Genomic DNA, 21,247 nt, shown 5'->3' with positions numbered 1-21,247 from the left:
GCTACTTTGAGCTATTCTGATTGTTTTAAATACATACTTGATACGGTGACGGAGAGGTTAAATGTGCACTGTTTAAAATTAGATAATAGCTTCTTCCTAAAGCCATTATTTAAGTCTAGAAAGGACTGAAAGCTAAAAATAAATCAGTGAAAGTAGCCTATAGCACTGACTGAACATATGCTGCCTTTATGGCCCCAGACTACCTTGGATTATGAAGGGGAATAAGCCAAAGAAAGATCCACAGAGAGGTGCTAGGGAAAGGTGTGGGAAAAACCAGTATGTGACCACAGGTGGCACCTGGCACCAAAAATGAAACTGTTTTAATGCCTGGTTCAAGAACACTAATTTCCCAAGTTGAAATCAGAAGCTATATCACACTTGGAAATAGTGTGGGGAACATGAATTGTACACTCAAGAGACTCCAGTGTGAAAATTCTGATATCTGGTTTGAGTGATGGCCATGCATTTACTCTTCTGGTAATATCACAAAATCTGAGAACCATTTGTCTCACTGTGGAAGGTATAGAGGAGTTCAAACTATCTTATAACAACAACAAAACAACAATTTCCCCCCAAGGGGTTTCAAATATTACCTAGCACAAGGATCAGTATTAGAGAGTCCTAGTTAGCTTTTTTTTTCTTTTTAACCTATACCATTTTCAGGATGTACAACAAACACACGTAATAGCTAAATTCACACACGTACATGCAAAACAAAAATTCTCCATCCTTCCTCTTCTGGGGGACATTATGAAAGAAAGCAAAATGGATATTGGAACATTATTGATCTAACTGTTCTCATTTGTTTTTCTCCTTTCCAGCAATCAGACAGGAAACACTTCATTGTGTATAATAAATACAACTCTGATGCAAACAGATTTGCTTAAATAGCAGCTAACTACCCCCAATTACTTATATACACCTTTGGAGTATATAATATGTTTAGATTTTATAGCAGATTAGCTTTTCTAATTAAGTTTTGTTAAAATTACTTGTTATCTCCTATATTCTAGTCCATGAAGGAGTAAGCCACTTAAGAAGCAGGACTGGAGGGGCGCCTGGGTGGCACAGCGGTTAAGCGTCTGCCTTCAGCTCAGGGCGTGATCCCGGCGTTACGGGATCGAGCCCCACATCAGGCTCCTCTGCTATGAGCCTGCTTCTTCCTCTTCCACTCCCCCTGCTTGTGTTCCCTCTCTCGCTGGCTGTCTCTATCTCTGTCGAATAAATAAATAAAATCTTTAAAAAAAAAAAAAAAAAAAAAAGAAGCAGGACTGGAGGGACACCTGGGTGGCCCAATCAATTAAGCGTCTGCCTTCAGCTCAGGTCATGATCCCAGGGTCCTGAGATTGAGTCCTGCATTGGGCTCCTTGCTCAGCAGGCAGCCTGCTTTTCCCTTTCCCTCTGCCTGTTGCTCCCCCTGCTTGTACTTTGTCTCCCTCTCTCTCTGTCAAATAAATAAAATCTTAAAAAAAAAAAAAGGACTGGAACTGAGGAGAGAAGTCCCTTGAGAATTAAATAAACATTTGTTAAAAAAAAAAAAACACGAAACAAAACAAAAAAGTGCCAATACACTAACAATAATGATAAAGAGAACTTGTCTGCAAAATTTATATTATGCCAAGTATGGTATATTCTTCCCTAAAAAGCACATGTACATCACAATGCAATAAAACACCTAAAAAGGTCTGTAATAAACATGTGAAGTTTTATGTCAAAATATCTGTCCAAAAAATAAAGTGCTTAGTTTAATGCAAACTTTCATTAAACCTCCGACTTGTAACTTCACCTTACCAAGTCTTTAAAAGAAGATACAACAAACTCTCCATGAAGTCTACTAAAGTAGTGTGGTAAGCAGAATTCTGGTCCCATTAATCTTTGCCCTCCGGTGTCACACCTGTATATGCTATGTTACCTGGCAAAAGTGACTTTGCAGGTAAGATGATGGATTTTAAAACAGATTACCCTAGATTATCAGTGAGAGATGCAAGGGAAAGGGCAGGAGAGATTTGAAGTGTGAGAGGGATTCCACCCACCATCTTTGGCTGTAGAGATGGAAAAGAAGGGTTTAAGCCACTAAATTTATGGTAATTTATTAGGACAGTAATAGAAAACAAATACAAATGTGTTAATGATTCATGCATTGCATGGGAGAGTGGAATATTCAATTCAAGGCGCTGAGAACCAATTATGTATCAAGAACTACACTAGGCAGTGGGGGCTAAAGAAAGAAGCATATACGGTTTGAAAAATGTTTGACCCCTAAGAGTTCACTGGATTATTTTGGGATGGGATGAGTTATGTTTTGGGGAGTTTTTTAGAGGAGGTGTGGAGGGGGGAAGTAGGAGAAGCCAATACATTTACCATAAGAAGAGTGAAAGAATAAATTATGGTCTTTTGTAATTTAAATGAACGCTGGCTTGTTCATTAACTGATATGACTAATCTAGGTAATCACAACTACCTTAATGTCAAATTAGAGATATACAACAGAAAACAGTTCATGTGCTACATGGCACTTAATCTATAGTTGGTATTTGAAGTTTGATAAGTAATAGTTTTTATTATAAATTTTTTAAGTTGACCAAAATAAGGTCCCTGTCACAAATGCGTCCAGCAGGGATTAACTTACTGATCAAGAGAAAAGTCACAAGGGATCAATACTCTGGTAAACCTCACGAATTATTCTGATTTTAAAAGTAATTTCTCTGAAAGAAAAATAATCCTAATCCCAATCCTAACATTAATCTCTGCTCAGAATTTCCTTTCAGATCGACAGCAATTCCCTAAGGCTATCTATGGCTACCTTCTTCATTCACGACTACCACACATGCCCATTGAGAGAGTTAATTATGCTTTAGTTGCAACAGCAACGAATACATCACAAAAATAAAGAAGTAGGGAAAGAACACAAAACAAACAATAGAAAAAATAAATCAGGTAATTTTTGCTTTACCTCATGGCATGGACAATGCTCACATTTATTATTTCTGGTTCTCCTCTTCCTTAACACAGGGAAGAATTACGCTACCCCACTCCCTTGAGATAGGTAAGGCCTGACACTTGTGTTGGACAATAAAACATGAATGGGCATAATCCGTGTTACAAAGAAGTAGAATGGGTTTAATTCAGAGCCAGTGAGTGAGTGACTGGCGTGTTCTCTCACCCTCATGAGATCGCAAAAACTTATGTTGATATGAAGATAACACAAGACTGAAGCTGCCTGAAACGCCACGTCGCCACATGGACGGAGAGAGGGCAGCTACCCTAGAGAGCCATACAGGCCCAAAGTGGGCTCTGGGTGACCAGACAGAATATGCTTTAGTGCCAAGTAACGGAGGTTTTGGTATTGCTCCTTACTGCAGCATAATCTAACCCACACTTACTGGTACACTCAGTTAAATCCATCCTTTCATGTGTAGCCTGTCTCTACGCCCATCCATCATTTAATCAATACTTATTATCTATTATGTGCCCTGCCTTCTTCCAGGTGTTTGGACCACATCAGGAAACCAAAACCACAAAGATCCCTTTCTTCAGGAAGGTTAAATTTTAGCTGGAGGAGAGAGACAAAAAGTACAAAGCATAACAAATACATTTTATAGCATATGGGAAGATAAGAAGTCCTAATGAGAAAAGAAAAGTTATATAAAGTAAAGATCAGGAATTCTAGGGATGGTAGAGGAGTGGAGGTCAGGTTCAGTATTAGAGGATCTCAGTTTCCTACTTTATAACAGCCACTCTACCTAGAGAACATTGAGGAACAAGGAGAAAATGTGCCTTAAAACTGCTTGTAAATTATACAATGCTATATACATATTCCTTCTTACTGCTGTTGCTATCTCATAGCAGTAGAGGATTCCTCTGGGTCATTATTATAAGAAATAAGGGTAGTATGAGGATTTTACTAAAAATCATATATTTGGAATACATAAAAATTATTCTGTGTATTCTCCTGTATTTGTAAATATTCAAAGGTAAAGATACTTGATCCCTTAGCAAGTTGCCTCTGGGTCAGAACATCTGCTGAACAGAGACTTTAGAGGAAGTTAAGAAAGAAGTGTAACAAAAGTATATTCTGTATTTTGTGACGTGAGAAAAATATACCCTGACTGCCATGTTCCTATTTCACAGGTTTTGGTCCAATTGTAGTTTTCAGTTTAGAAGAGCCACTTCCTCAGTAATATTAGCCAAAGTTACCGGTAGACATAATGGCTGTGAAGAAAGACCTCAATATCCAAGAGGTATTTTCCTGTTTATTTCTTAATCTAGGAGCATCAAGAGCAGTCAAGCCCAGGAGAGAGGGCAAACTCTGCTCTCATATGTGAGTTGCTAGGCAATGTACAGAACAGAAGAAGGTAACTGCAGATGGAAATAAAAACAACAAATAAGACAACATTAATAGAGTAGGAGAACATGCCACGAGGTACTGATATGGTGAAAAAATCAGTTTTGTTGGGAGAGTAAGCCAGGAGTAGGAAGCCACAGACCCACTCACTATCTTCTAGCCACAGTCCATTTACCACTCTGTGCCTCAGTTCTTGTGACTCTAGAAGGGGAATAACCCATACCCACAGTTCCCATATCTCGGGAAGGGTCTTAGGGAACGGAATGACTTACAAATTGTACAGAGCCACCATGCATGTTATTACCCACCCCCAGAAACACAGAAAACACTGTAAATGACGAATTTATGATTGATCAACTGACCTAACAGCCAAGCAGCAAGTCAGGACAATGTCTAAAAGTAGGCAGAAAAGGGGGAATTTGTCTTTAAATAAATGGAACAGCATGAAAATATTGTAGGGGAGCCTGGGTGGCTCAGATGGTTAAGCATCTGCCTTTATTAGAAGCTCAGGTCACGATCTCAGGGTCCTGGGATCAATCCCCGTGTCAGGCTCCCTGCTCAGTGGGGAGTCTGTTCTTCTTCTCCCTCTGTCCACCCCCCCAGCTCATGCTCATGCTCTCTCTCAAAATTAATAAATAAAATCTTTAAAAAAAAAAGAAAGAAAAAAAGCATTGTAAACACAGACCAGTGTTTTCCAAATTGCAGGTCATTACAAATTAATGAGTTGTAAAATCAGTTTAGTGGGTTGCAACTAGCATTACTTTCAGGAAAATAAAATAGAGCAGACAACATAGTTGTAATGTTAAAACACCATTACATGAAACTTTTGCTTTAATTATATATGGTTACGTTCCTGTGGGGTCACAATGTTGCTGGGGTCATTGTGAAGAAATTTAAAAGCCACTTACCTAGACTGTCAAGAAGTTTGAGTTAAGGGAGAGAGATGTGTCCTCATTTAAATTTTAAGAAATAGACATATACATACATATATATACATATATGTATATATATCATACATATATGTATGATATATATACATACATATATATATAACAGATTTTCTAACACCTATAACATTTATAAGGTTGACAATATAAAAAAAATGGTAAGATTCACAGGGTTATATATAATTCTACAATTAGTCTCCCTAGCAACACCCTCCGTCCAAATCAATACGAAAGCACTAAATGAAGATCGGACTTAACATAAATTCATGTACAAAAAGAGGAAGGGGACAAAAACACAGGAACTGTCTAGATCATAGAGTATAGGCAGCAACGAACTTTCTGTTCTATGGGCTAATGAGTTCATACGGTATCTCTGCTCAGCTTTGGGTAGCATATCCTGAGAGACACTCAAAGACAAAGGGGGGCAACCACCGGACACAGAAGAACCTGAAAACAGCAGACTACACTGGGCATGATTATCCTGAAGAAGACAAAAGAGGCTCATGGCTTCAGTCTTCATAGCACGTCATGTTGTTCTCCCACCATAGCCTTGCAGAAGCTCGCCACCGCACTTGGAATGAAATGTGAACTTTTCCCACATCTGGCTAAGACTCTTCCTTCACCCCGCTCCAGCAAACTTTCTACAGACAGAGCTTATCCTGAGTCGGCCTCTTTGTGTAAACTGCTCTTCCATCAGCCCGAGACATTGTTCCCTGTGTAGCTGGTTCTTCTCCATCCTGATCTCAGTTCAAACATCACCACCTCCTCGCAGAGGCCTTATCTGACCATGTCCCTTCTAACATAATTCTCCTCCTAGGCATGCTCTGTCACATGGCTAACAAATAAAAAATACAAAGACATACGATGATTATCTATTCCTTCCCCCCATAAGATCAGATCTATGAAGACGACTGGTCTCGTTGAGGCTTGTTCCTGGTCCCTAGAATAGCACATGCATAAGAAAGGTATTAAAACTGTCTTTTAAATGATTCAATTCAGGTATTTTAACAGAATAATAAACAGTACATGAATTCCTTCTCCTTTTCCCCCCCTTCCTTTTTCTACATCTTCACCACCAACACCAGCGTCATGTCCACCTAATCAACTTAACTGCACATTACGGTGAACGAAAACACCTTTATGTTCATGTATTATTAGAGATAATTGTTTTATTAGAGATTAGGGCACAACATAGAATAGTTATTATCCACACTTCTATTTTTATAAATTGGAAATTGAAAAGTTAGAAAGTTAATAAATAGCTTGATCAAAGTCCTACAGAACAATGGACATGTAAATCCAGATGTCCTCCATTCTCTCCAAAACATCATGCTATTTCTCATATTCAGAACAAAGCAAGAGGAAAAACACGGCTGGCACATAATGAGGGAGGGCTGTGCAGTCAATGGCAACAATGGAAAGTTACGGAGGACATCAAACTCTAGAGGACCCGAACTACTCAGCTAAGGACTTTGCATGATATCCTTTAGGGAACAGGGAACCATCAAGGATTTGGGGGAAAGTGACATAATCAGATGACCTCTTTTAGGAAGATAACTCTGCTGGGAATATATATAGTTGATTTTTTAAAAAACACTAGAAACAAGAGAATATTTTCCTAGTTTAAACATAAAGCCACTATGGATTAAGAGGGAATAGAAAAGAGAAAGATTGTGATTCTCTGTATGTGGTGGGAGCAGGGAGGAAGTAGAAGAAAAAGTGAAGGCCTCTGAGATTTTTTTTTTTTTTTCAATTCTGAGGATTTGAACGTGGTTTGAACATCCAGGAACATCAGATTCTGTATTTGTAATTTTTAAGCTTGTTTTCAAGAAATTATCCTATTCCTTATTGACATACTTTTAATTAAGAAAAATGGTTCTGGAAACACTACAAAATGTGACCACCTGTACAATTTATTTGCTACAGAAAATGTGAGAGAACTATAGATTTTACTGCATGTTGATTTGATCACGAAATGAAATAATACAAATAAGTGATGCAAAATGAATAGACAACTGAAAGATTCAAAGGCTTGCCAATCTTTTAAGGACTGTTAAAAATACAAAAATTTTGGAAGTGTGGGTTCCTATTAATGAATCAAAATAAGTAGAAACAGTATCCTTTATTTCACTTCTGAATAATAATATATATCTTGGAAAAAAGAAAATGTAAGTGTATAACTGTAACAAGATGTTTTAAAATCCTATTAATTTTTGCCTTTTTGAATTAAACTCCTAAAAACATCTTTACACAGTTGAATGAAATTGGGCTCCAAGATCAACTTCATTTAACGTAAACTGTATGAACTACATATAGATCTCACTTATTTGTAGTTTCATTAAAATTTAGACCTGCTCTAGGGATAAATCATGCCCTAGAGATATTATCCTCAGTAAAATCAGAAAACAAATCAACACAGAATAAAATCTATAATTTTATCATATTTTCTACAAGCAAAATTAATTCGTATAGGTGCCACATTTTCAATTGCTTTTTGTAACCAACTCTTAGAAGTAACCTTACCAATTTGCTCTTAAAAATAAAAATACATGACAATAACATATGAGGGCAATAATTTAAAAGTAACAAAAGTCAACAAACTAAGTCTGTGTCAGGATTTATGTCCTTGTTATTTTATATTCTTTATTAGCAGAGAATTTTTCCTGATCCTTCTAAATAGGTTTTTTACTGGGTCCACCTCGCCATGGTAGGCCAGATTTCAACCTTTAATTCTTGATGTTCACTACCCTTTGCTTACTGAACGTTAGTTTCAGACATCAAAATCTACTTTGCAGAGAAGACAAGCAGGAAAAAAAGAAATTTTCTTATTTTAAGAATATTTTTTTCTCGGGGCGCCTGGGTGGCTCAGATGGTTAAGCATCTGCCTTCAGCCCAGGTCATGATCCCAGGGTCCTGGGATCGAGCCCCACATCTGGCTCCTGGCTCAGCAGGGAGTCTGCTTCTCCCTCTCCCCCTGTCTCTCCCCCTGTCATGTTATCTCTCTGTCTCAAATGAATAAATAAAATCTTTAAAAAAAATAATAATATTTTTTTCTCAAAATAATATGGGAAAAAATACTTGCGAAAGAAATTCTTTTTCTACCGATTCATTCATCAAAGAAAGTGTCTCGTTGCTACTTCCTCACTGGCTATACTACAGGTAGTATCTTAGAATGTTTTGTAATTATGTGTATCCCCCTTTATTTTATGTACATACACATATACTTACATATATACATAAAACTACATAACCCTACATAAACTGATTTAGATAAAACCTTATGTTATAGAATTTCTTAATGAATTTACTCTCTGTATCACGTAATTTGGACTAACGCATCACCTAAACTTGAAGATGCATGTTTGTCAACCCTGTTTAGAACTTTCATACGAGGCAGTGGCAGGCAAGCTAAAGAAGTCCATTTGCAAAACTGTTAAGATCTTAGTTTCATTTGCTGGATCCTTAGAGTCAGGTGACTACAGTATGCTCAGAGTGACAGTCTGCAAAGCAGCATTTAAAAAATACACATGTGTGCATGAGCATGGGTATGTGCAGGTGTGTGTGTGTGTGCGCGCGCGCGCACGCGTGTGTGTCTGTAAGTGTAACTTAGCATTTCTAGGTAAACAAGTGACAGAATGCTGTTAAGACATTCAGGTGAGTAACAAAGTGAAAACATGTTACTTTTACTGTGAGACATGACACTGACATAATAGTCTACATTTTCTTCATAGAAATCTTCTATTATCTGCATTGTAAGAGTTGTAATTTCCAAATAAATCTTGTGAAAAGCTACTAAAATTTATGCATTTCTCATAGAATTTCATATCAAATCCTCTTAACTAGAAAAATGTGTAATGCTTCCTAAAAATAAATGTAAAGTGAAAGGGAATAAGACAGTATTACTCGATATTACTCGACATCACTTGAAACTTTATTTTCTTAAAATATTTGACAAAATTAAAACTCTGCGAAAAGGGTAAAGTATTATCTTTCTACCACTCTTTAACCCAGGATCCCATATTTTGTCATTCAGCAAACAGTGTTCGGGTACCTAACTTATGTGTCAGATACTGTTCTAGACATAAAAAAATTAAATGACAGGTTCAAGGCTACACAGAGTCTTACTAACAAAGCTGGAAAAACTTTAAAAAGTCTAGTCGACTAATCCAGATGCTCGTTTCACTGCTGCACTATTTAGTGTAACTCACTTATTCTTCATCAGGCCATTTTAAAGTTTTTTATTTCACATTTAAACACAGTTTTACCAAAAAATTTAATGGTTTTCAATGAAATTATGACGCCAAAGATGGGGCACTATTAAATTAAAGTCAACTTATTTTTATCTTAATTCTTATTTTATTCTGGTTGTCACCATTTTATCTAAGTTTTATTTTTACAAGAACAAAATGTGATGTGAAGAGTTTTAAGAGAAGCTCTGTCACTCTCTTCAGGTTATTTGATTAAAAAATTATTTCTTTCTAGTAATTTCCATTGTTTCTAAAGTGGACAACTTTCTTTCCATTGTTAATATAATGTTGTAAAAGCTACATTCAGTTTTATTTTAGATATAAGGGACACTGCTGTATTATTAGTTCTAGAATGTAAACTGCAGATATCTTCTATATAATTTAGGAGAATATTTTCCTCATTAGTTATAGACTGTCTTTAGGTTTTCCCCTCTGCAGTAATCACAACTACACGTATCAGTTTAATAAATCAACATTTACAAATTACTATGGTATTTTTAAATAGGTGAAGTCCTCTTTCAAGATATGGTTTAATCATCATATTATCTCCATATTATCTCAATATTGTTAAATGAAGAATGAAAGGAATGCTCCACGGCAACTGTTAAAACCAAGTTTGTTTATTAGCATTTTTTTTTAACCAAATGTCTACCTGGGGTCAAATTAACAGAAGTATCCAACTGTCATGTGAATGGACACATTATGTCTAATACAGAGTTACAGGGATCTACTCAGGGTCTGATGATTTTAAAAATAGTCGTATTTAGAATGTAAGAGCTGGCATATAATTAGTACATCCCTTATGTTGTTTTTCACCACACACACACACACACACACACACACACACACACATGCAGGCACATGATAACTGAATGAAATTATACTGTGTCTCTTACCTAAAGAATGTGCAGCTGTGGTTTTGGAGCTGAAAAACCGACCAAGCCCAAGATCTCCAAGTTTGACCACTCCAGTGGCTGTAATGAACACATTAGCGGGTTTTATATCTGTGAACAGATGAAGGAATCAGGTGAAAGATGATGTCAGCTTAGGTATTTTCAAGGGATTAAAATACTTTTCATGGCAGAATTTAAAATCTATCTTAAAAATGAAAGAAAGTCAGTTTGAATTTTGACCCAATTGCTTTATTTTGAATAATTTTGATATATCTTCATTATTTCTGAGTTCTCAGTCCCCTAACAGAGAAATAATCATCAATGCAGCATGATGGAAACTGCTACTAATTTTCATTTAAAATTCATTTTCAAATAAACTTTTGTGGAATTCAAAGCACAAAATAAATTTATGTCTGTTTTATATCAATATTAAATATCTTATTAAACACTGATATATTGATACATTTACATAAAATATAAAATCATAACTCTATTATGAACATAATTATTTATTTAGATGATCTCAGAAATCATAATTGCTTAAAAAACCGTATTGAAATTTTTCACACCCCAAAATCAGAGGATCAATTCCTAAGTGAGGTCATCTTTACATGCCCTGCCCAACTATTGGACTGACAATCAAGAATATATTAAGAGCTAATGTTAAAAATTAAGAAACGAAGTGGCCCTAATATACACTGTTTCTTTGAAAGAGGAATCTTCCTTATGCATAGTCAACTGCTTTCCTGCATCTTTTCTTAAGTTACCAACATAATCAGTAAGATGCTCAGAAGAGGCAAGCCGAATGATAACTAATTCTCATTCTTATTTAAAACAAGTAGGGCTTTACTTAAAGGTTTTTCATCCTAGTAAATGCTAATTTGGAAATAAATTAGCAGAGAAAGCATGATACTATGCCATGACTAGAAGGTTTTTATTCTTAAATTGCCTAATAACTTGCACCATTTTAAACAACATTAGAAAGTATTTGTGATTTTTATCCTACCTCTATGCATGACTCGTCGAGAATGCATGTGTTCCAACGCACTGCAGAGTTGAACAAAGTACTTCCAAACAGTCCTTTCAGGAATTAGCCTCTTTTGTTTCTTAAAATGCTTTTTAAAAAATTAAAAATTAGAATTATTAGGAATTAAAATATCTTAAGACTAGATTCTGACATGCAAAATGCCTTAAGTCAGAAAAACACTTTTATCTATCTATCGCCAACTAAAAAGCGTACGATTTCCCACAGCGAGATGATTCCAAGAATTTTACCTGACATATTAGCTTAAATTTCTCACTATTATTTCTCAAGTTAGCACAGACCATTTAATGCTACATCTCTGTGATGTCCAATATTTCAAAAAGTTAGCATCTATGTAAAATAATTTCCTATCCTAAAAGGATGATGTCAAATTTCATTTTACGAAAACCGAGAATAAAATAGTCTGGAAACCTGAAGGTAATTATGGTCGTTAAAAGACAATTCTTCTCCTGACAGAAGGTTTCACTATAGAATTCCTTTTAAATATTGAACCACCTTGGTGATTTGAAATATCAGTTAATTTATTAAAAATTAAAGAGATTTATGTAAAAAGTTTTCATGAATATTTCTATTGCACATTAGAAGTCAAACCTGTACTTTGGGTGGGTGAAACCAAACTTCATGGAAGAAAAGCATTATAGAAAGGTCCAAGCAAAAAGCTGAGCACCAACAAACTAGCTGGGAAAGAGTGGCCATCGTGCATAAGAAAGCAATCACAAAAAGAACTGCAAAAACAGAGGTAATATATTTATGCCCATTTTCCTACATTAAATTTGCTAGAAGAATATACTTCCTTCAAGAACAAAGTTCTTAGTTTCCTAAAATTCATTAAGATTTATTATATAAAAATTATTTGTCTAAAACAAAAATGCAACCGGTTTCTTATTTAACAATATTTATAAATGACCAACATGAAATACTACATTTAAACAGGTTTTTGTGGCATTTTCTGATAATTTTAACTTTTTACATATACAAATAGTTATTAACAGATATCAACATTTAAATATCTACTATAGTGCATTTTATCTGGAAATGTTTTTAGAAATTCAACTGATTTGATTTGTTACTGAAAATGGAGAAACTATAATTCGGGTAACTCCAAAACAAGTTTCTCTGTCAATTTTTTATCCCTGTGACCATCTGAGGGCAGGCTGAAAGGAAAAACAACGCAGGGAAATCTGCTGATATCCCTATTTCATACTTAGCAAAAGATTATACCTACTGTCACATATGTACTCAAATACCAAAAGGATAAACGTTTAAGGAAAAGCCAATAACTTTAGGTTAACATTTCTTATAACACATACTACGGAAATGAACTTAGTAATTTCAATGGCTATTAACATCAGTAGCAAAAAGCAAATAACAATTAGATGACCAGGTAATTAAAAAGCAAATCAGGGTATTATTAAAATGCTGAAAACCTCCTATATCATGTTTCAATATTAAGTATTTTTAATTGCAGACTATGTCAACATCACTTTTCATTCTAAGGGGGCCATGCTGCAAAATCAGTTCGATAGATATAATTTTCTTTCAGATTTGGAATGAGTCCAAATAAAGCCTGTCTATGTGCTCTCCCTGATGCTGGATTAGCATATCAGAAGACTGTTTGATGTCAACAGGAATATGGGGACCAGGTTTCTTTTCATTCAAAAATAAATATACTGCATCATGTAAGCATCAGACCATGAAAGAAAAATTTTATGCTTTAATATAGATTCTGAAATCATAATTATGATTAATTTGGCAGCTTACTTTTAAGGTCTCATTATTTAAAAAAATAAATCATATATATGAATTGAAATGAAATTTCAATGAATGAATGAAAAATGAAAAATGAGGGCCAGAATGAAAAAATGGCCCTCAAAATGCACATTAGGGACAATGTTATCAGACCAAGACAGTCTGATCATTTTCATGTTTTTATATTCTTTGAGCCTGTCTCTTTGAACAACAAATTAAAGATGAAGACAATAAATTGACATCAATATAATGCTACCTAGACAGAATGACCTGGCAAAAACATAAGTGTCCAAATTAATAACAGGTTTCTGAAGAATAATTTTATGAACTTGATTTGATCATAAAAGAAATCAGGGGCAGTTTCATCATGTCATTGGTATCTCACAATATGTTTTATCTGTTTCACCACATGCAGTTTTCTACCACTTCTTAAGTGTAGGGTTTTTTTGGGTTTTGATTTTTTTGTTTTTACAAAACCAATACTTATGATGAGAAAAGCATGTCTGTTCTGATGGTGGCACTGTTGGCCATCTCTTAAAGAGAGGATGAACAAAAAAAAAGGCAATGAAAATCTGAATTCTTTTTACTACTGGTAAAATTTATATTACCATTACAGGACAGAAACTTTCATAATGCTAAAGTATTAAAAAAAAAAAGGATCTTCTCTTGAGATGTGTTCTAATATACACATATCTGTTAATTCTTTAGTCAAATAGCATTACTGTTAAAAAATCCTGCTCTTCTCTAAAAAAGACAGCCCTATATTACTATTTGGCACTAGATTAAAATCTAATGCCAACATACAGAAATTAAAAATGCACAAATATTTGTCATGCAATAAGTTTTTAATAAAGCAAGAAATAATGTAGCCAAATTTTTTAAAGGTCTCAATAAACATTTATGTGAAAAGGAAGATTGTACAATATGGCACTTTACTATATTTATGTTATGAAACAGAATTTCAAGTTTTTTTTTACCTGAAAATAAAATATCTAAAAATTTATAAAGAGGCAGAAATTGGCACTCAGGTATACCTGATCACTTGGAAACTTCTATTTAGTCTTTTTTTGAAAAAACCAGGCTAGTCTTTTCACTCTGCAAAGCTTCAAATTCTGTTTATTCTAAAAACCTATTTACTAACACTGAACATTATTCAAATTCAAGAAACAGATGTATCAAAAAGCTAGTCAACGTACATATAAAACATGAGAATATATTACATCCTCACTTATGTGTAAAGAGATTACCAGCGCTTCTCTTAGGTGAAATTCAGCATACCTGGTAAAATATATTCACACTGCCACTTAAGCGATGTATATACATATATGTTAATATAAAAGAGGACAGCTAAGGCAAGCTGCTTCCATTTGAAGATGCTGGAAAATAGTCACACCTTTAAAAAAAAATCATCTAACACCCTTCTCCAAATTAAATACCCAAGACCAAATCCAATTATATAGTGGACAACTGAATATGTAAGGACCATTTTTTGGACTGAACTGGATCACCTGGTTCCTGCACTCTAGACCATCACTCCAAATGGAACATATGCATTACTTATTTCTAAGTTTTGCAATTCTAATGTTCCTACTCAAGAAATTTTGGGAAAAGCTTCAATGATATTACCTATAATAAACTCATCCACGGAGAAAACACAGAAAATTATATTCTTGTTTTACTAAAAAAAATAATCTCCATGGTATATCAAAATTTTTAAGTCCACAGTTTGGAATGTTATTCTTTAAAGAAGAAAGTTTCAGACAAAACATCTAGAACAACCAGGGCTGGTTTCATGAGCATGCAAGCTGTGTAGTCATGCAGGGCACTGTATTTAGTTTAATGCTCTGTTGTTGCCATCCTGAAATTCTTAACTATTTTACAATGAAGGACCCACAATTATATAGCTGCTCCTGGGAACAATATGCACAGAATCTTTTAGAAATGTACTGCTGCAGTTAAAACAAAAACAAAAAGGTATGCAAGGCATTCCTGCAGAAGAGTAGGAAAAAAGATAATTAAATAATGAGAAATAATGAAGTAACAAGAGAACTAGAACTACAAGCACCAGCTCCATCTCTTCCAAGTATCCAACAAGAAGAAGTAAATAATTTATGCTAAATATAAGGATATATTTCCTGCTTAGGAATGTTGTCAGATGTTTAACGTGCCACTAACATAATCTGTTATTATCACCTTTTATAAAGACCTGATTACGAGCCTTGACATAACTGGCTGTGTTACCTTGAGCATGCCACTTAACCTTGGCAGGCCTCAATTTCCTCTCCTATATTGAACAGAGTCTGGAGATGAGCTATAAGGTCCCCAATGCCTCTAAAATAGAATCTATGGTTCTACAATCTCAGGTACAAATAAAACTTAAAGAAATGCCTGCTTGGCACATTTTCACACATAAAAATAATGCTACTTTACTGGTACATCCTATTCTTTAAACCTCCAGTTAATAAAGACAAAGCAAATAATAATAATAATAGTAATACCTCAGAGATCCCCATAGGTCCAGTTAATACTATAAATGATCTTCACATGAGATGACAGGTAGTTAGAGAAACTTGCAATAGGTCAAACATTTACCATCAGAAGGGATGTTATGTTCCCAAACATATCTCTGTAATTATAATGCATTTTCATAAGACTACATTTTTGCAGTGGTTGTTTCAAAGAAATTCAATGCACAGCGACTAGGTGATCGAAAGGAGAGGATGCTTCTGAAAGCGTAAGTGATGGTTCTAAGTGCGATTTGTATTATATATTAATCTTTCTGCAGAAACATCTTTCCTCTGAAGGTATAAGGAAGTCTCAACAGACTAAACCGCACAAATACTTGCTATACATAATTCTGAGAATTACATAAATGGGTAAAATAGTTGTGTCTCCATTAGAATTTTGGTTTGTAATACTAATTTGCAGCATGTGAATATTTTCACTCTTGGCACTCTGAATAAAATTCAGCAATCTGAAGTCACTCTAGAAGGTGTGAAGTGGAATGGGACTGGCAGCCATGAGACCACTGAAAATACTTATCACCGGCATCTGAGTTTATCTACTTTGATAACATATTTCCCATGCAAGCTCCCTTGTCTTTTTCCTTTTGTGTAATGTCGGAAAACCCACTAAGAGTATTCAGCTGTTTCTAGATTATAATTTAATAGAATATCAATATAATCTATTCATTCTCCCATATCAAAATTGTATGGGTTATTAAGGAAGCTGAAATATGTTTCATCTTAGGGTAGAAAGGGTAAAGACTTTTCTCTGAGCAATTAAGCCTTGGGGGGAAAAAAATCCTTGAGTTATGTAACAAACAAGAAAAATAAGCTCCTATAAAGTCACAATGTTTTTCCCCCAAAGAAGTTGCCTTCTGAACATTAGCACATTGATATTGAGGAAACTAAGGACATAAAAAAAATCAATAAAAAATATATGAATGCATCAGAATTACTACAAGGAATAATCCCTGCATTGCTGAAATGTGGATAATTTTTAAGAGAAGCTTCCATGTTAAAAATAATAGAGAAGATACTTGGAAATCTTTAAGCCGTTTTCTTTGCTGCATGTGAGTACTAGAGACAGAAAGAGTGATACACAAAAGCAGAAAGTCAATCTTCAGGAAGACACAAGGTCACAAAGATAAACGGAAACATTTGCCTCTTTAATACATTCTTTCTGGTTCTCTTTTGCCAGGCATTGGTAGGATAGCTGGAAAGATATTTCAATATTCTTAATGGACAAGGGAAACACAGCAGAACAATAATGAGACAGTAAAAGTCTCTTGGTAGAAATCCATTTAGGAAAAAAAAAAAAAAAAGACAGGAGTCTGTATCTCTTCTCTACTTAACTATTTATAGCTACCAGTACTGCTGCTTGTGATGTTACATGATTTTTAAAAGGCAGCTTTAGATCAGTATTACCATAAATGTAAAGAGCAAGATGTCCTTTGAAAATGTATCTTCTAATTTTCCCAACTAAATACAGTTCAAAAGTTGTATATCACCTTTTAGTTATGCTCACAGAACTATATAATGGTCATTAGGATACATAATTTTTAATTTATTAAAATCCCTAAGTTCTATATGACTTTACTATGAAGTTACTTCAGTATCAAAGAAAACCCAGGTGATATTTTATCAGCAACACTGCTTTTATACAAATAATTCTGTATAACACACCTACACATACATACCAATATAGACATAAATCTAGATGGATATACAAACACATGGTTGTTCATGCATTATGAGTAGGTAACTATGTACATATACCTATGCATATAATATTCAACTCTGTATGGATTTTTTTCAGATAGTGCCATTGATTTGCAACCTTAAACTTCTAAATAATTGTAAGGTCATATATAACATAGACAACAATCTTATACAGAAGACTCAGAGGGAAACAGACCACACTGGAATCACTGGCAATTCTCATGGTTGCCTGGCTTGGACTACACATTTTATGCCAGATGCTGAAATGGAAAGTGTAGGTGTCCTCATAAACTATAAATCAGAGTTATCCAAGACAGATGGTACTACTGGGAAGATTTTATTGCTTTAAGGACTCAAAGGTCAAAAGTGTAAAAGACACTTCAAAGTGATTTTATTTCCAGTCCAGCCTCTAAATTTGGATAAGTACAAATAAAAATGTGTCTGCAAATGTAAAAAACCACCACACCAAAAAGGGGAACAAGATTTATAAGTTCTAATATTCGGAGATAATAATTATCTTTAAAACACTGTTAATATTTTAGCTAATTTATCAAAGCCTGTGGTATGCAGAATTCTAGGACAAACCTCACCCCCCCAAATCCCCAAGCTCTGGTATGTAATTCCCTCCCCTTGAGTATAAGTTGAGTTGTGAATATGATGAATTATTATTCCTCTATCACGTTGTCTTATATGGCAGAAGGATTTTGCTGATGTAATTAAGGCTGCTTTTGAGTTAACCAAAAAGGAGATTATCATGGGTAGGCCTGGCCTAACCCAGTAAGCCCTTCAAAAAAGGTAGAGATTCAAAGCCAGAGAGACTGGACTGCAGACCTCAAGGGAAAAAACTGCCAGGGTATGGAGAGGGCCATGTGGCAGGGAACAGCAGGAGACCTCTAAGACCCAAGGATGGTCCCTAGCTGATAACCACAAAGACAGTAGGGACTTTAGTCATGTAACTGCCAGGAACTGAATTCTTTTAACCAACCAGCAAACATGGAAGAAAACCCTTACTCTCAGATGAAATCACAGCCCCAGCTGGCACCTTGATTTCAGTCTTATAAGACCTTGAGCAGAAAACCCACTAACTAGTATATGAACTCACTGACCCACAGAAACTGTGAGATAATATATTTGTGTTGTTTTAAGTTGATAACTTTGTGATAATTGGCAGTAAAAGAAAAATACAAAGTGAATTTCTAAACACAGTAAAAATCAACATATAAAATTAACTTTATGTGTGTATAAAGGAGTCTTAAGCTTTCTACCAAATTTAAAGAGAATGCCATACAAGTGGTAACAATGCAGAAAATACAAGTTGCATATTCAAGAAGACAGCATATTATCTACATATATTAAGAAAAGTTAGCCCAGATCAGGAAAAAGACAGAGATGCCTACTCTCATCACTCTTTTTTTTTTTTTTTAAAGATTTCATTTATTTATGCGACAGAGAGACAGCCAGAGAGAGAGGGAACAGAGCAGGCGAGCGAGAGAGGAAGAAGCAGGCTCCCAGCAGAGGAGCCCGATGTGGGACTCGATCCCGGAACGCCGGGACCACGCCCCGAGCGGAAGGCAGACGCTTCAGCGACTGCGCTACCCAGGCGCCCCTACTCTCATCACTCTTATTCAACATTGTAGTAGTCCTTGCCAGAGCAAACACACAAGAGAAAAGAAATAAAAGGTATCAGAATTGGAAAGGAAGGAGTAAAACTCTATTTGTAGATGACTTGATTTTATATACACAGAAAATCCTAAAGACTCAACCAAAAACATGTTAATTCTAATCAATGAATTCAGTAAAGTTACAGGAAACAAAATTAATGTACTAAAATCAGTAGTGTTTCTATATACTAACAATAAGTTATCTGAAAAAGAAATAAAGGAAATGATTCTATAGCATCAAAACCAATAAAACACAAAAAAATTTTAGGAATAAATTTAACCAAGGAGTTTTCTACTCTAAAAATGATAAGACATTGATGAAAGAAATCAAAGGAGGCACTAAAATAAATGGAAAAGCATCCTGTGTTCAGAGTTGGAAGAATTTTAAATTGTTTAAATGTCAATACTACCAAAAGCTATCTACAGATTCAAGGCAATCCCTATCAGGATTCCGATGGCATTTTTTTATGGAAGTAGAAAAAACAATTCTAAAACTTAAACAGAACCACAAAAGACCCCAAATAGCAAAGCCAAAGCAATCCTAAGAAAGAATAACAAAGTGGCAGACATCACACTTCTTGATTTCAAGCTATACTATAAAGCTGTAGTAATCAAAATAGTATGGTACTGTCATAAAAAGAAACAGATCAGTAAAACAGAATTGAGAGCCCAGAAATAAACCCAAGCATGTACAGTCAACTAATATTGGACAAGGGAGCTAAGAATACTCAGTGGAGAAAAAACAGTCTCCTCAATAAATGGTGCTGAGGAAAGTGGATATTCACATGTGAAAGAATGAAACTAGAAGGAAATGATGAAAACCACAAAATTCCTAAAAAAAAGGAAAAAACCTCCTTGACATGGGTCTTGGCAGCAAATGTTCAGAAAGGACACCTAAAGCATAAGCTGCCACAACAACAAAATAAACAAGTGTCACCGTATTAAACTAAAAAGCTTCAGAAGAAATGATCAACAACACAAAAAGGCAACCTATGGAATGTGAAAAAAATTTTTCCAAACCATAGATCTGATAAGGACTTAATATCCAAAACATATAAAGAACTAATATATCTCAATAGCAAATAGTAATAATAATCATGCAATTAAAAAATGGGCAAAGACCTAAATAGACATTTTTCCGAAGAAGATATATGAATGGCCAAGAGGTACATGAAAAGATGCTCAACAACACTAGTCATTAGAGAAATGCAAATCAAAATCACAATGAGATATTGCCTCGTGCCTGTCAGAATGGCCATCACCAAAAACAACAAAAGATAAAAAATGCTGGCATGGAACTCTTGTACAGTGTTGGTGGGGCTGTAAACTGGTACAACCACTATGGAAAACAGTAAGGAGTATCCCTAAAAAATTAAAAATGGAATTACCACATGATCCAGCGATCCCACTTCTGGGAATACAGGAAGAAAAAAAAAACTAGCTCAAAAAGATATCTAGCACCCCTATGTTCACAGCAGCATTATTTACAATACCCAAGACATGGAAACCACATAAATGACCACTGACGGATGAATGGAAAAAAGAACTCGTAGTATGTGTATATATATACACACAATAGAACATTATTCAGCCATTTAAAAAAACAAGGAAAACCTGTCATTTGCAATAACGGGGTGAACCTTGAGGGCATTATGCTAAGTGAAATAAGTTAGAAAAAGGAAAATGTTGTATGATTTCACTTATATGTGGAACTTAACACACACACACACACACACACACACACACACAGACTCATAAAAAGAGACCAGATTTATGCTCTCCAGAGACAGAGGGTGGGCAAAGCGGGGAGTGGAGGAAGGTGGTCAGAGGTACAAACTTTCAGTTACAACATAAATAAGTATTAGGATGGAATGTACAACATGATGACTCCAAATAATACTAGTGAATGATATACAGGAAAGTTGTTATAAGAGTAAATCCTAAGAGTTGCCATCACAAGACTTCTTATTGTATCTGTTTGAGATGACAGATCCTAACTTATTGCAGTAATCATTTCACTATATATATATACATATATGTATATATATATCAAACCATAATGTTGTATACCTTACACTTACAGTGATGTAGGTTAATTGTATCTCAATAAAACTGGGGGAAAAAAGAGATAGCCTTAA

At 34.9% G+C, this 21,247-nt stretch overlaps 1 protein-coding gene across 2 annotated transcripts in view; it reads right to left on the bottom strand.

The window, feature by feature from the left end:
* NEK7 (NIMA related kinase 7) overlaps positions 1–21,247 on the bottom strand; it is a 153,963-nt gene that overhangs the window by 30,238 nt on the left and 102,478 nt on the right. For both annotated transcript variants that reach the window (XM_026480711.4, XM_057314785.1), the window contains 2 exons: positions 11,438–11,546; positions 10,435–10,542 (listed from right to left, as the gene is read on the bottom strand). In XM_026480711.4, the coding sequence (XP_026336496.1) occupies positions 10,435–10,542; positions 11,438–11,546 (217 nt within the window). The remainder of the gene's footprint in view (positions 1–10,434; positions 10,543–11,437; positions 11,547–21,247) is intronic.

The sequence above is a fragment of the Ursus arctos genome, unplaced genomic scaffold (assembly GCF_023065955.2).
Source record: "Ursus arctos isolate Adak ecotype North America unplaced genomic scaffold, UrsArc2.0 scaffold_2, whole genome shotgun sequence".
NCBI classification, from domain to species: Eukaryota; Metazoa; Chordata; class Mammalia; order Carnivora; family Ursidae; genus Ursus; species Ursus arctos.
Note: the sequence above shows the minus strand (reverse complement) of the source record. Positions and strands in the feature narration are given on the sequence as shown.